The sequence below is a fragment of the Saccostrea echinata genome, unplaced genomic scaffold (genome assembly GCF_033153115.1).
Source record: "Saccostrea echinata isolate AGI-Se365-2 ecotype Australia unplaced genomic scaffold, CSIRO_AGI_Sech_v1 ptg000030l, whole genome shotgun sequence".
Taxonomy (NCBI): Eukaryota; Metazoa; Mollusca; class Bivalvia; order Ostreida; family Ostreidae; genus Saccostrea; species Saccostrea echinata.
The window spans coordinates 14,860,049-14,875,223 of record NW_026889779.1 but is presented as its reverse complement, the minus strand read 5'-3'; the positions used below and the strand labels follow the sequence as shown (position 1 = coordinate 14,875,223).

The window sequence follows — 15,175 nt, the reverse complement described above, 5'->3', positions numbered from 1 at the left end:
CTTTGAATGCTTGCATATTTTTATCAGTAATTATGGCCCTGCTGTTTTTGAAAAGGAAATTCTAAAATCATTAAAATTTTAACATTGGCCATAACTTCAAATTGTGAAATATGAAAAACTTTTGAAAAACTTTAACCTATAAAAAATTGGTCCTAAAGCTTTCATATTTCACATATGTATATTACTTGTGACAAGACCTTTCCTCACATACCAGTAAAACTATAGGAGGAAAAGTGTAAAACTAGCAGGAGCAATGTAAAACTGTATCAGGAGTTATGTAAAACTGTAGCAGGAGTAATGTAAAACTGTAGCAGGAGTGGTGTAAATCTGTAGGAGGAATAATGTAAAACTGTTGTAAAATAATGCAAAACTGTATCAGGAGTTATGTAAAACTGTAGCAGGAGTTATGTAAAACTGTAGCAGGAGTGGTGTAAATCTGTAGGAGGAATAATGTAAAACTGTTGTAAAATAATGCAAAACTGTAGCAGGAGTTATGTAAAACTGTAGCAGGAGTTATGTAAAACTGTAGCAGGAGTGGTGTAAATCTGTAGGAGGAATAATGTAAAACTGTTGTAAAATAATGCAAAACTGTAGCAGGAGTTATGTAAAACTGTAGCAGCAGTAATGTAAAACTGTAGCAGGAGTTATGTAAAACTGTAGCAGGAGTTATGTAAAACTGTAGCAGGAGTAATGTAAAACTGTAGCAGGAGTTATGTAAAACTGTAGCAGGAGTTATGTAAAACTGTAGCAGGAGTGGTGTAAATCTGTAGGAGGAATAATGTAAAACTGTTGTAAAATAATGCAAAACTGTAGCAGGAGCAATGTAAAACTGTAGCAGGAGTGGTGTAAATCTGTAGGAGGAATAATGTAAAACTGTTGTAAAATAATGCAAAACTGTAGCAGGAGTTATGTAAAACTGTAGCAGCAGTAATGTAAAACTGTAGCAGGAGTTATGTAAAACTGTAGCAGGAGTAATGTAAGAGTGTAGCAGGAGTAATGTAAGAGTGTAGCAGCAGTAATGTAAAACTGTAGCAGGAGTAATGTAAAACTGTAGCAGGAGTTATGTAAAACTGTAGCAGGAGTTATGTAAAACTGTAACAAGAGTTATGTAAAACTGTAGCAGGAGTTACGTAAAACTGTAGCAGAAGTTATGTAAACCTGTAGAAGGAGTGATGTAAAACTGTGGCCTGACTTTCTTTTAGCTCTTCTGATACAAAATCAGTACAGCTTAAAACTGGAAAAGTGTAGAATCTGAATGCAATCATCTAATGTTTGCAGAATTTATTCAGTATTAATATATACCTCATTATTAGGTCAAAACCTCAATACACTGTATTATAAACATAGTATATATATCTGGGTTTTTTTTAAGTTTAACAGGTAGAAGACTAAAGATAATATTACTTTGGAAACTCAACCATGTATTTTGATAAATATATCAGTCAACTTTTGTATGGAGGTTATTTTTAAATATTTTCTGGAATTTCCCCTACTGAAGCATATGTAATAAAACTGTATCTGAATACAGTTTCACAGAAGCATTAGGTTGAAACTTAATTAACACACATTTAACACATGTATTTTGAAAGTATAAAACTTAAACACATACATTAATTCAATCACAGTTACTTTGAAAGCATACAAGTGCATACAATTATATTTTTATTTTCAATACAAATGCTTTGAAACATATGAGGATATATACCTCTTGAATAATCAATCAATAATCATATGAAAATGATACTACATTCTTAAATTTATCTGTGAATGTAGCACTAACAGTAATTGCCCAGATTTACATAGAACAAGATGTTAATGATAATTTGACAACATTTAATTCAATGCATATGTAAATTATACATGAAGGGCAAATCAGCAAGCATATATAGTCTACTAAAGGTTTGTCATGAGATTCTGTGTAGTAGTTTTCAAGAATTAAAGTTTATATTCAACTTTACATAAATCTTATTCAAACATATATGTAATCAGTCAACACTTCAAGTTATGTCATATTTCTTGAAATCATGCGTAGCTACCGTAAATAAAGTATACGAAAAAAAAGGAATGAACTGCCTTTACTTTTCTTCACACATTCCTAGATATACGTAAGCAATATAAGTTTTTTTTTGTGTAGAAGTTGTGCATATCACACAGATCTCTTGGTTACTTTTCCATCTGCTGTTCCAAAATAAGCCACCTTGGCCATATTGATGAAAAGACCAGTTTCAACCACACCTACAACAAAAACAAAAAAATTCACTTGTACAGTTCAATCCTGTAGTCATAAATGTTGTGTTTGCAAATTATCTTAATTGTCAATATTCTGTGTTCATGACTAATCTTGCAGAAACTGCAGAACTGGCAAATTAGAGTCTTGAAATTCAAAGAAAGGAAGATTTTTCTCCTTATATTAAAAAGAGAAATATTCAAACAAATTTGTTTCTATACCTTATGAGGATGCTAATATGATGCGTAGATATACTTTATAACAATATATACAGACCATCATATTGTAACATTGATTAATCTAAGTACCTGGAATCATTTTAATAGTAGTATTACATTTGTCCCAGTCATCACATGCCTTGGAGAACTTCCAGTCTAACACAAAGTTACCATTGTCTGTTACCACTGGGCCCTGTAATCAATAAATCTGTACATATTAACTCACAAAAGTCCAAAAGTGCAGAACAAATTGAAAAGAAACACATGAGTCCAATGGGTCACAATGCTCACTTTTTGGACCTTTTGTTCTCCAGATGATGAGTTGTATCGATAAAAGATTTTTTTCCCCTTTTCAAGTCACAGGAAAAGTTTTGACCCATACTTTGGCTCCATCCTAGCCCCAAGGATCACAACTTAACAGAACCTGAATCCATACACAAGGACACTTCAGTATCAATATGACTTAACATGGCATTGATGTTGTTGAGAAGACTTTTTCCTTAATATACCATATATTCTCGCCTATAAGTCGGTTCGCTTATAAGCTGGTTGTATTTTTTTGGATTATTTTGAAAGAATTTGAAACCATGTTGTGGCCCCTCGTACTTTACTCCCAGTGGCTTAGATTTAAACAATTTATGAAGTATATCCAACGTTTCTACTTGGATATGGAAGAAGATGGATGAACAAGGTGCACAGAATGCCTATAGCTTTAGATATTAAAAAAATCATGTTCAATTTGTGAATTAAGTATTTAAAGTAAAGTTCTCATTATTGAAATTTATGAAATTATGATCAGCAAAACTTTTCTGAGGAAAAAATATCGTGGAAAAAATTATTCTTTTATTAAAAAAAAATAAAATGGTATTCGTGGGATTCGAACCCCTAACAATAAAAATCTAGAGTATCATATTGCTTTGAGACTAACACGCTAACCACTAGGCTGCACAGCTCCTGATGAATAGTGGCATTTAAAACATGTTTGTGATATGACCCTTGACTTAATGGACTTTATGCAAATTTTTAGGATTAACTTTCAAACAAGAGGCCCATGGGCCACAACACTCACCTGAGTAACTTTGGCCTTGCTGTTTTTCACCTGATTTCTCCCCCCCCCCCCCTTGTAGTACTTATTGTGGCCTAGCCCTACCCCAGGGGTCATGATTTGAACAATTAGAATCCAAACAACCCCAGGATGCTTCCTTATAAGTTTCAGCCTTTCTGGCCCAGTGGTTCTTGAGAAGAAGAAATTTAAAGATTTTTTCTGCATATTTCAATGTAAAACTTGGATTCCCTATTGTGTCCCGCCCTACCCCCGGGGGTCATGATTTGAACAATTTAGAATCTGCACTACCCCAGAATGCTTCCACATAAGTTTCAGCTTTTCTGGCCCAGTGGTTCTTGAGAAGAAGATTTTTAAAGATTTTTACTACATATTTCAATGTAAAACTTGGACTCCCTATTGTGGCCCCGCACTACCCTCGGGGGTCATGATTTGAACAATTTAGAATCTACAATACCCCAGGATGCTTCCACATAAGTTTCAGCTTTTCTGGCCCAGTGGTTCTTGAGAAGAAGATTTTTTAATGACCCCACCCAATTTTTGTATTTTCTTGATTATCTCCCCTTTGAAGGGGACTTGGCCCTTCATTTTAACAATTTAAATTCCCCTTCACCCAAGGATGCTTTGTACCAAATTTGGTTAAAATTGGCCCAGTGGTTCTTGAGAAGAAGTTGAAAATGTTAAAAGTTTACAGACGGACGGACGACGGGTGATCAGAAAAGCTCACTTGAGCTTTCAGCTCAGGTGAGCTAAAAAATGGAGCGAAGTCCCACTCATATCGAAAAATTTCGTTTAAGTAATAGAAAATGATCCTTTTTGTCCTCTTTAGTGTGTGTATGCTACTTCGTAGGCAAATAATTTCAGACTTTGCGAGATTTTTGTAAATTGTAGAGATTTTACATAGAGTATACTTTAATTTTAGATGAAATATCAAAGAAAATTTTGATATAATTGAGATTTTATTTTTCACTTCATGTTTGTCACACTATAGGCACTTCGCCCGCCTTGTTTACCCATCTTCTCATTTCACAAGTGGGACAGGATTTTTTGATATTTTGACAAGTGCAAAGCATAAGTGAAAATATCAAAAATCCTGAAATGAGAGACCCCACCCCATGAGAAATGATCCCAGCCTATTTTTGTCTTTTCTTAATTATCTCCCTCTGAAAACGGGCTTGGCCCTCATTAATTCTGAAATCTCCTTTACCCAAGGATGCTTCAAGCCAATTTTAGTTAAAACTGGCCCAGTAGTTCTTGAAAAGAAGTTGAAAATATGTAAAGTTTACAGACAGACAGACAAATGGTTGCTAAACTGGTGATCAGAAATTATGGCTCAGGTGAGTTAACAGAGGCCGAAGCGCCTTATCTGTCACCTGAGTATAGTACAACACTGCAAAGGATCAATAGAAGTCTAAATAAAGCAAAATAAACTGAGAGATAAAGACATGTTGCCCCAAAGCAAGAGAAATACAATCATCAGATATCAATTCTGGAAGAGGCATCCTTGCTCATCATTACCATGTATCTAGTTTATCTGCTAAATATACAAGAGAAGAGAAGATTTTTAAAGATTTTATGTATTTCCACTATATGATTATTACAGCCCCGCCCTAACTCCAGAACCTCTCACCCTGGGACCATGAATTTCACAATTTTGCCAATTTGGAAGGCTCAATGCTTATTACAATCATGCCAACAGTCTGACAGCTTGATGTCCAGGAGTAAAGAAGATCTTTAAAGATTGCATTAATTTTGATGGTTTTAGCCCCACTTCTATGGCCCCATGGGGGCAGGGACCATGAAATTCAAAATTTTTTGTATCTCTTCACCCATAGATGCCATTTGTCAAAATTAGTGGAAATTGGTTCAGCTGTTCCAGAGAAGAAGCTGAAAATGTTCAAATGTTAACGCACGATGCACACTGACAGATGAAAATGGATAGCATCAGGTGACCTAAAAATGTACACATGCTCATGCAGAATGCTTATTATACAAGTTATCTGGTGATTAGAGTTCTACACACTGCTTTCTGTTGGGCCATCCTTAGCATCACTTCACCCCCGAACAGCTCCTGTATTTTGATCTGTACTGGTTTGTATGACATAGGGATAACCTCTATTGGAATTCCTTTCTTGTAAGTTGTACCCAAAACTTGTGAGTCTTTCCTAAAAATTGCAAAAATTATTTTGAAATGAAAGATAATATTAAATTCTTAAATCATTTCAATATAGCTCCTATAAAAAGTTAAACTTGTTTCAAGACATATTTGAATTTCAAATACATGTAAATACTCGATACATATTACTGTAAGTGATCTATAATTCAAGACGGTGAATTTGGGAACTGTATTGTGAATTTTACATATTTGAGGCAGTACTTCCCTATTTTAAAAAAATGCAAAAACTTCCTGTTATATACAATAAAGCATGAATTCAAAGTTTCAAACACAGTAAACAAAAAACCTAAAGGGTGAGGATTGGTTTAAATTTTTACAAAAAGCTTATTGATTTAGGCTACATGCACTTACTGTAAATCACTTTTTATTTGCGAGAACTTTATTTTCGCAAAATTAAATGAGACCGTCCGATTGTTAAAATTAATTCTCACCTATAATTTTACTAATAAAGATTACATAGAGCAATAACCAGAATTTGTGAAAATTTTGTTCCACTTTTAAATACCAAACAACAATGTTGCAAAAATAAGGTGTTGCAAAAATTTAGTGATCTACAGTAGTAATTCCTTTCTTAAACATCATTCTAGTTCTAGTCAATATGATATGTATAGATAAGAGAATCCTTGTCCCAGACAACTACAATGTTAACACATTTCGAGTTCGATCATTATCTTCAAATGTTATTTGATATTTTTCTTAAACTTTTCATTGTAATGTAATGTCTATGGATAATTCCCTACATGATATACATTTATTTTACAACACATATCCTTGAAAATAATAAAAAAAAAATTTCATTGATTTCAGATATAATTATGAAAATGAATCCAAGGGAGTGCAGTTACTGATATGTAGCCCTGCAGTTTAAATTTAGGCTTTTGACTTCAAAAGTATATATCATATGTACAAATACTACAGGTACTGCAATCCAGCTCAATAATCCAGAAAATTTAGAGTTCAATATTATATATACATGGATAGCCTTATTTGGTTTTTCAATAAAACCTGTTGTTACATTTCTATAATACCTGTCATCTGCAATAATGATGAGTTCCTTGGCACATGAAGCCACAATTTTCTCCTGAGTTTGGCAACCTCCTCCCCCTTTAATACATGTTAGATTTTTGTCAGTTTCATCTGCACCATCGATTGCTACATCCAACTATAATGAACGAAATGAGAAACATACCAGGTAATTTTGAAAAGTACTAGACATGCACAATTGATTAATTAATTAATTTAAATTTCAATTCATCACTTCTTTAAGCCTTCTCATCACTTGTGTTAATAGTTTTCTAAAGCAAAGAATTAATTCATAAATAACATGTTTTTTATATTCTTGTTTATGACATTGTGGAATGTGTAAAAATCTGGATGTGACATTGATTACATTTTATCATGATTTACCTATAGGTAATTATAAAGAAAGACAATAGCTACAAAAGTGAGAAACACTGATTAAATTTTATCACAATTTACCTTCATGTAATTATACAAAGAGATGATAGCTACAAAAGTTGGAAACATAGTCCTTTTAACCTATTTCAAGGTCACTGTCAAAGCAAAGGTCGACTTTGATAATTGTATAAAAAAAAACAACTCTATCCTGATTTATATACTAACAGCAGTGGACTATAATATTAAGAACAAATGAACATTTACCTATATATTCTTAATAAATTGTCTTTTTCAAATCTTGATTTAAAAACTTTTTTCCTCCATGAAAATTGATAAAATTTGCTGTGCTTCTTCAGAATAAGACTTACTTTTAGAATCTTAGAAATCTAATACAGCTAGAGTAGTCACAAGATAAAATGTACTATGCTTGAATTTTGACATTAAAATTTACAATAGTTATACTTACAGGTTACCGTATTGTCAATCTAATTAAAATTAGATGTTCCGAATCCGGTACCGCTTCTCAAACATCAATGTTTGAGAAGCGGTAGCGGATTCGGAACATCTAATTTTAATTAGATTGAGGTTATTGTCAGACAGATTATTAGAAAATACATGCATGTCCTTCTGAGGTCTTTGTGTAGTTAAGCAGACCACACAAAGATTGACTAAGGGGTGGGGGTGGGGGTTATATTTCCCAGTATTCAGTCAACAACCTTTTTATAACATATTTTAGGGTCCATACATTTTTTTAAATTCACGCAGATAGAATCTATCTGAATTTTTGGTCATAAACATCCTTACAATATTAGTAATTGCTTTTTCAGGTTCTCTCTACACAATCTATTGAGAAATATATCAGAATATGTTATAAAGTATATGAAAGACACTAAATTATGTCAATTATAATCATTTGCACAGATAATGTACACAAATATTAGATATATTTGTGATACTATAATTAAAGCTGAACACGCTTCGTAAAAAGAATCTGTCCGCCATATTCGAATGGACTATTGCTATATCTGAGGGTCCCTATATATAGAGCCGCTCACTTAGTCACTGTTCAGTGTAATCAATTGTCACTGGTGTAGACGGAGTATGCTATACAGCACTTGGTAGCGAAAAAAATAAGTGTGCTTCTTCTAATGCAGGAGAGTGAGATACCAAAGAGATTTGCAACAGTTGCACAGGTCAGTGCAGCATATACAAACAAACACAAATATACGTAACTGCAATAAAATGTAAACAAAAGTAATGCAAGATAACCAGCACGAACACGGGTCGCCATTCCACGGCGATACCCATAACAATAAAGCAGTCAGGTGTAAGGAATGCAAAGAGTATACCCTGGTGTTGATATCTTAGATAGTAATATCGAAAATGGCGTAAGCCTATTTACGAGTCATGTTCAGCTTTAATTTTACATCAATTGATGAAATTTTAAAGAAAATTGGAAAAGGGAGGATAATTTCAAATTTGAGTTTTTTTCTATAAAATGTGAAGTAAATTTCCCATTTGTTTGCCATAACTGTATTTGTGAATTATGAAGATGTAGGTCAGGTTACAAAAATTTTGAATCAAAAGGGCAGCTAGATTGACATACATAGTACATCTATAAACCATACTTTGTACATCTATAAACCATACTTTGTACATCTATAAACCTTGAACATTTTACACCAAATATACTGACTCCAGGCTCATATTTGAATAAGTATCCCCTTTCTCTTATTATTGCTTAATTTCTTTTTGAAGTGTACTAAAGCCTTTAAAAAATATATATACCTTTGGATAAGTCTCTAAAGTTCCCAGATTTAGATTGTGCTCCTGAATTAGTTGGTTAGCCTGAAATACATGAATAAAGACCCCCAAAAATGATAATGTAATTTTTAAAGATTTTCTAATCTTATAAACATATACATGTATATACAAATACCATGAACAATTCAAATGACTTGCACGTACCAACTGTATTATCAATTTGAGTTTCAAGTACAACAAATCTTTCAAACTGTTTGTTTTTTTTCCCAGTTGCACGAATGTCAAAAAACAAAAGGGTTTGACTATATCTCACCTGGAAAGAGGTTGGCACACAGATGATGTTCAAGTTCTCTTTTTGTATTCTCTCAGCTAGAACAACATAAAAATATTTAAAGATGCTATAAGTAAAGTTATGTTTTCATAAATATAAATACTTTCCCACCAGATTCTTTCTTACCAAGCCTTTGAACAGCATACACAACAGTAGATCCACTTCCAATACCAACCTTTTGGTTATTCTACGAAATACAAAGAACAAGACGTGTTTGTGAAACACTGATGCCCCCATATGGCAGCTTATGGTGAAGGTTAAATTTCTGAAATGCAAGTCAAAATCCAGGCCAAAAGATAAAAAAATGTTGGTACCCAAAGAAAGGTCTTGTCTCGAAGAATATACCTGTGAAATTTGAAAGCCCTAGCTGCAACTGTTCAAAAGTTATGCCGAAGATTAAAGTTTTCTAAAAGTAAGTAAAACGTCAAGGTCAAGGTCAAAGTTGTTGGTATCCAAAGGAAGGTCTTGTCACAAGGATTACATATGTGAAGTATGAAAGCCCTAGCATCAACCATTCAAAAGTTATGGCCAAGGTTAAAGTTTTTCAAAAGTAGGTCAAACTCCTAGGTCAAGGTCAAAAAGTCAAAGTGGTTGGTATTCAAAGGAAGGTGATGTCACAAAGATTACATATGTGAAAAAATGAAAGCCCTAGCTCCAACCGTTCAAAAGTTACGGCCAAGGGTAAAGTTTTTCAAAAGTAGGTCAAACTCCTAGGTCAAGGTCAAAGGGTCAAAGAGGTTGATATCCAGAGAAAGGTCTTGTCACAAGGAATACACATGTGAAGTTTAAAACCCCAAGCACCAACTTTTCAAAAGTTATGGTCAAGGTCAAAGTTTTTCAAAAGTAGGTCAAACTCCAAGGTCAAGGTCAAAAGGTAAAAGTTGTTGGTATCCAAAGGAAGGCCTTGTCACAAAGAATACACATGTGAAGTTTGAAAACCCCAAACACCAAATGTTCAGAAGTTATGGCCAAGTTTTAAGTCTCATAAAATTTTGCAAAAGTGGGTCAAACTCCAAGGTCAAGGTCAAAATGTCAAATATGTTGGTACCCAAAGAAAGGTCTTGTCACAAGGAATACACATGTGAAATATGAAAGTCATAGCTCCAACCAATCAAAAGTTATGGGCAAGGTTAAAGTTGACAACAGACAGACAGACAGACAAACAGACAGACAGGACAAAAACAATATACCCCGGGGATCTTTCGATCCGGGGGCATAAAAATCATACTGGGAAACACGCTTATTGTAAGTGTAGTGCCAGGGACGGATGTTTTTGCTATGTTATAAACGTAATTTGTTATAATCCTTGAAGTTCACAATATATTTTGAAGCTATGAGAAATGAAAATCACTTCACTGTAAGTGCCAATTCATGATAAACATGTTTGTTATGAGAATGTTTTACTGTATTAGGAAAGAAGGACTCCAAGTACTTTACATGAATACTTAGTTGTTAAGAAGGTATAAATGAAAAAAGAAAGAAAAAAGTAGGTCTACTTGATTGTAAATTTAATTTGGATTCTACACTTACAAAGGGACACTCCATCAATATATGAAGTCTTCTGAAATGGCTAAATTTACTTTTTTTTTTTCTTAATGCTTGAATGGAAGATGAGGTTTGATGTCCATTTCTTAGACTGATTAAGTGCTAGATCTTGAGCAGCTACTTGGAGTCTTAAATACTAATCTGGACATTTACCGGTAATCTTCTTTCCTGTTATGTCTGGTTTTAATATGACAATGATGGAAGTAAGATGTAAAAAGAGAATGAGAGAGAATGAAGATAGAAACTTAAAAGTGAGACATTCTGGTTCAAAATGATCATTTGCTAGTGGCATCATAGGTCACTAAGAATAATACATATACCTGTCTGTAGCTCAGAGATCCCTGGTCTGAATTCCGATTCTGGTAAGTTGTAGATTATCCCTTCATTTTAAGCAATTTATAAATTGCCTATACATTAATGATGTTTCCCCTGGAGAACTGCATATATCTACCTAGCTGGATGGCATTTTCAAAAACTTTTGCAAATTTGCAGAATTATGTAAAAACAAACTACTTGCTTGATGTCACAATTTAAGTGCTACTGTTCCATTACAATGCCTTGATGGGATATGAAATTTTCCAAGTATTATTTAAAGAATGAGATGGGGTGCTCTATTGTAGATCTCTGCCCCAAATATGCATCTACTATAGAGAACATGTTGAGTTCTCTAATTGATTTATAATGCAATTCAATCAAAATAAGCACCTACCACTTTTGCACTGTGTCCGCAGTACCCACGGACAGAGCACGATTCACAATTAGTTTTGACAACAAGATAGACTAGTAAACACAATGAACTGAGCTCTCTAAATTTCTTAATGGATAAGGTGGATGATTTACCCTCTTGCAGATTTGTGACCTTATATGGAGATTGAGCATGATGTATTTGAGGGACTATCAAAATCTCAGATAACCTTGATACAAATACAGCTGATACAGTGAGTTTTTCTATGAACTTCAGTGTTGGAGATTTTTTTTTTTTATCTTTAATGCATCGTTAAAAGCAAAGTGAAGAGTATGCTTCCTCTAGATTTGGGCCAGTTGTCAGCGATGAGGAATTAAAAAGACTTATATTTTAGGCTAATACAACACAGTGTAAGAGCTAATACAGTACAGAAGCTAGCTCCTCCCACATAGTCCTGTACTGTTTTGCTAATACAGAACAATAAACTTTAAAGAAAAACATCCCCATCATGTCACAACTCACAATAATCTATTTAAATAAGCTGCTGAAACTTGAATAAACTCAATTATTCTTTCACAAAAAGCTTGTGAAAAAGCACACTTGAAATTGAAATACCTTAATGTGTTCGTCAACGGCAGCAAAGGCTGCAGCCTTTTTCCCTGCCTCTATTGCCGACATTGTCACACACCTTCTAATCTGGCCTGTGACATGAAACTGCAGACCTCGAGCTACCGTAGTAAACATTCGCACATGGAGGAAGTAGATTTGTAGTGTTCGATTAGAAAGCGCGCAGTCATATCCGGTAGTGTCACAAAGCTACTTACAATTCTAACTGGTACTGAGTGTAAGCTACATAAAACACAGATGAAGTCATTATTATTTGCACTAAATCCGAAAACTTTTCTGGCTTTGAAAAAATATATTTAAAAAAAATCGTAAACTCCCTTTTTGTCATTAAATTGTAGTATGTTAAACGTCTTGATGTTTTTTGTTTCTATGTTAATATTCATTCTAGCAATCATTTGAAAGACAAATATACAACACATTTCCTTCCTGAGAATAGGGAATAGTACTGGTTCTGAAAACGAAGTATACATAGAACGACCTGTGCAATGCCAAACGTGCCCAATCAAAATGGCCGCGTCTCTGTAACTGCTGAGTTTGCAGGTGAGAAAATATTTTGAGTACATCCACATTCGTCTGGAAGTATTATTTTTTCTAAGATTATTGGTACTGAGTGTTTTATTTGCCTGGAATTTAAAGAGAAACCCAAGAATAGTTAGAATGTTCTGTCGTTAAAATGATATTGTCGTACGACCCATTTTTACTAGGCTATAAAATTCGTTCAGTTTTTCAATGTAGCAAAATAAACACTTACAGTGGCATATAATTATAATCTTCATGTATACTACGAATAATTCAGAGAGTTCCGAATGTAAACATGGCGTGTAAATTGGAAGCGAGAAAAAACGTTGATAAAATGATAAAGTGAAGTAGTCCTCCATACCTTGTGGGCTTGGCATAGCTATGATCTATGCACAATGAAATGGTGGTAGAAAATCTATAATTCAATTTATTCTGGAGTGACCCTAAGTTTAGGTATACCCACAGGGGCTTGCTCCCGGCGTGTAATAATTATTTATTAAAAAAAAATCATATACGTTAATACTAAAACTACACAAGGGAGGACGCCATTTTGGACCCCTTCCTCGCTTCAACCTCTGTTTTCGTTATATTTTCCCGTATTCTACTGACTCACCGCCTCGGATCTGTCAAGTAATGATTCTTCTAGGACATAATGCTTAAATTTTCCCCTTGGAGCCTCTACAATACACACTTCAGACTAATAATAATCCAAACTCGCTCTTTAGGACAGTTGATAGGGACAGAAAACGAAAACACATTCGAAAATCTCGGGGTTTTTCTACTAGTTAACACAGCTGCTAATTATAAATTTGAAAAAAACGCGTTCTAATTCCGTATTCGAATGTAAAACGCCGAGGTTACTTTCGTTTTCTGTCCCTATTAACTGTCCTAAAGAGCAAGTTTGGATTATTATTAGTCTGAAGTGTGTATTGTAGAGGCTCCAAGGGGAAAATTTAAGCATTATGTCCTAGAAGAATCATTACTTGACAGATCTGAGGCGGTGAGTCAGTAGAATACGGGAAAATATAACGAAAACAGAGGTTGAAGCGAGGAAGGGGTCCAAAATGGCGTCCTCCCTTGTGTAGTTTTAGTATTAACGTATATGATTTTTTTAAATATTAAATAATTATTACACGCCGGGAGCAAGCCCCTGTGGTATACCTACGAATGTTTCTAAGTCAATGGGGCCATGCTTTTTAATTCCCGTATATGGTCAGCTAATATGACCTGACCAACACCTCATAGGACTCTTAACTAGCAATGCCCAATAATTTTTTAGGAGTCAAATATAAATTGTCAATTTTTAATGCCAGTTGTGTAAAGTATGACCCACTGATCCCATAACAACAATCATTTCTCAGATCAGGTGAAAATCAATTTTTTTTGTGAATGTTTAAAAAAGCAGAGTTCATACAGAGTTATCTATCTTTCTGAGGAAAAAGATGAGAAATTAAGTGTATGTTGGCAAATTAAAAGAAAATACAGGTATTGAAGACCCAAATGCTTTTAGAATATAAAGTAGGTATTAATGATTTTTATCTGAATTTTTTTTTTTAGAATATTCATGCGCCATTGTTGAAACACAGAAAAATATATTGACAAGAGATGTAAAATGCATGAGTTGTCTTCCTTTGATTTCCTTTTTAAAAATACAGCAGCTTATATGTCACACCAATGATTTCAATTTTTGTCTGTAGAATGTAGATCTATATTGACTAGCTATTTTTTGGGTAGAAGGCATAATTATACAAGCTCCAAAAATATGATGAATTTCATAGTTATTTTCAGTGTAACTCTTTTTGTATCTTCAAAATTGTTCGTCGGAGATCTGGAAAATACCCAATACACATGCAGAGTTTCCGAAAACCATCAGTCCTACCGGCAAAACCGATAGAAAATTGAAATGTCCGATCTAATTCGCTCTATTACCGGTCCCCGTGACCGATGGCTTGTCTTGAGACACAGTTAGATTATTCTAATTAATTGTACTCTGATCTATTGCGATGTCTCCAGGGGTGCACAATTAGCATCGCTCGACACCCGAGGCTACCAAAAGTAAAAACTATACCAATGTGATACACGAAAAGCACTACTGATATTTTCACTCATTCTTTGCTATTAAATTCCCAATAAATGAAAAATTTCCAGGCAGCATGCTCCTATTGTTTGTAAATCTCCATAATCTTATACATTTTGCAATACTACCAGGCTTATTTACTTCCAAAATCGATCATTTTTTTCCTAATCCAAATTTCCTCCATTCTTCTGTTTATGATAAACACATGCAGATATCTCGTTAAATTATTTACGATCACCCAATCAACGGAAAGACGAGTGTTATATGATTTACAAAAAATATAAATCCAATGTATTTGATGATTAAAGATTAAAAAAAAGATTTTCGCTTTAGTTTAGATCAGTGCAATGCCCAGAAAAAGGGAAGATATTTTATTTAAATTCATTTTTCTATCATAATTATTAATTTATACATGATTCAATTTTACAAGTGAGAATAAAACTTTTAATTTTAAAAAGAATGATCTGGTCTTCAGACCCTGAATTTTTCAACAATAAACTTTTTTTTCCATATTAGTTGTTACTCCCCCCCTCCCCCCACATTTT

General features: G+C 33.8%; 1 protein-coding gene across 1 annotated transcript; it reads right to left on the bottom strand.

The window, feature by feature from the left end:
* Positions 1-1,649: 1,649 nt before the first annotated feature.
* Positions 1,650-12,180, bottom strand: LOC133196414 (ribose-5-phosphate isomerase-like). The gene is made up of 8 exons (XM_061332309.1): positions 12,023-12,180; positions 9,304-9,364; positions 9,160-9,215; positions 8,871-8,930; positions 6,713-6,846; positions 5,532-5,673; positions 2,536-2,638; positions 1,650-2,235 (listed from the first exon to the last, which is right to left on the bottom strand). The coding sequence occupies exons 1-8, from the start codon at positions 12,149-12,151 to the stop codon at positions 2,147-2,149; spliced, it is 774 nt and encodes a 257-aa protein (XP_061188293.1). The 5' UTR covers positions 12,152-12,180; the 3' UTR covers positions 1,650-2,146.
* Positions 12,181-15,175: the final 2,995 nt, after the last annotated feature.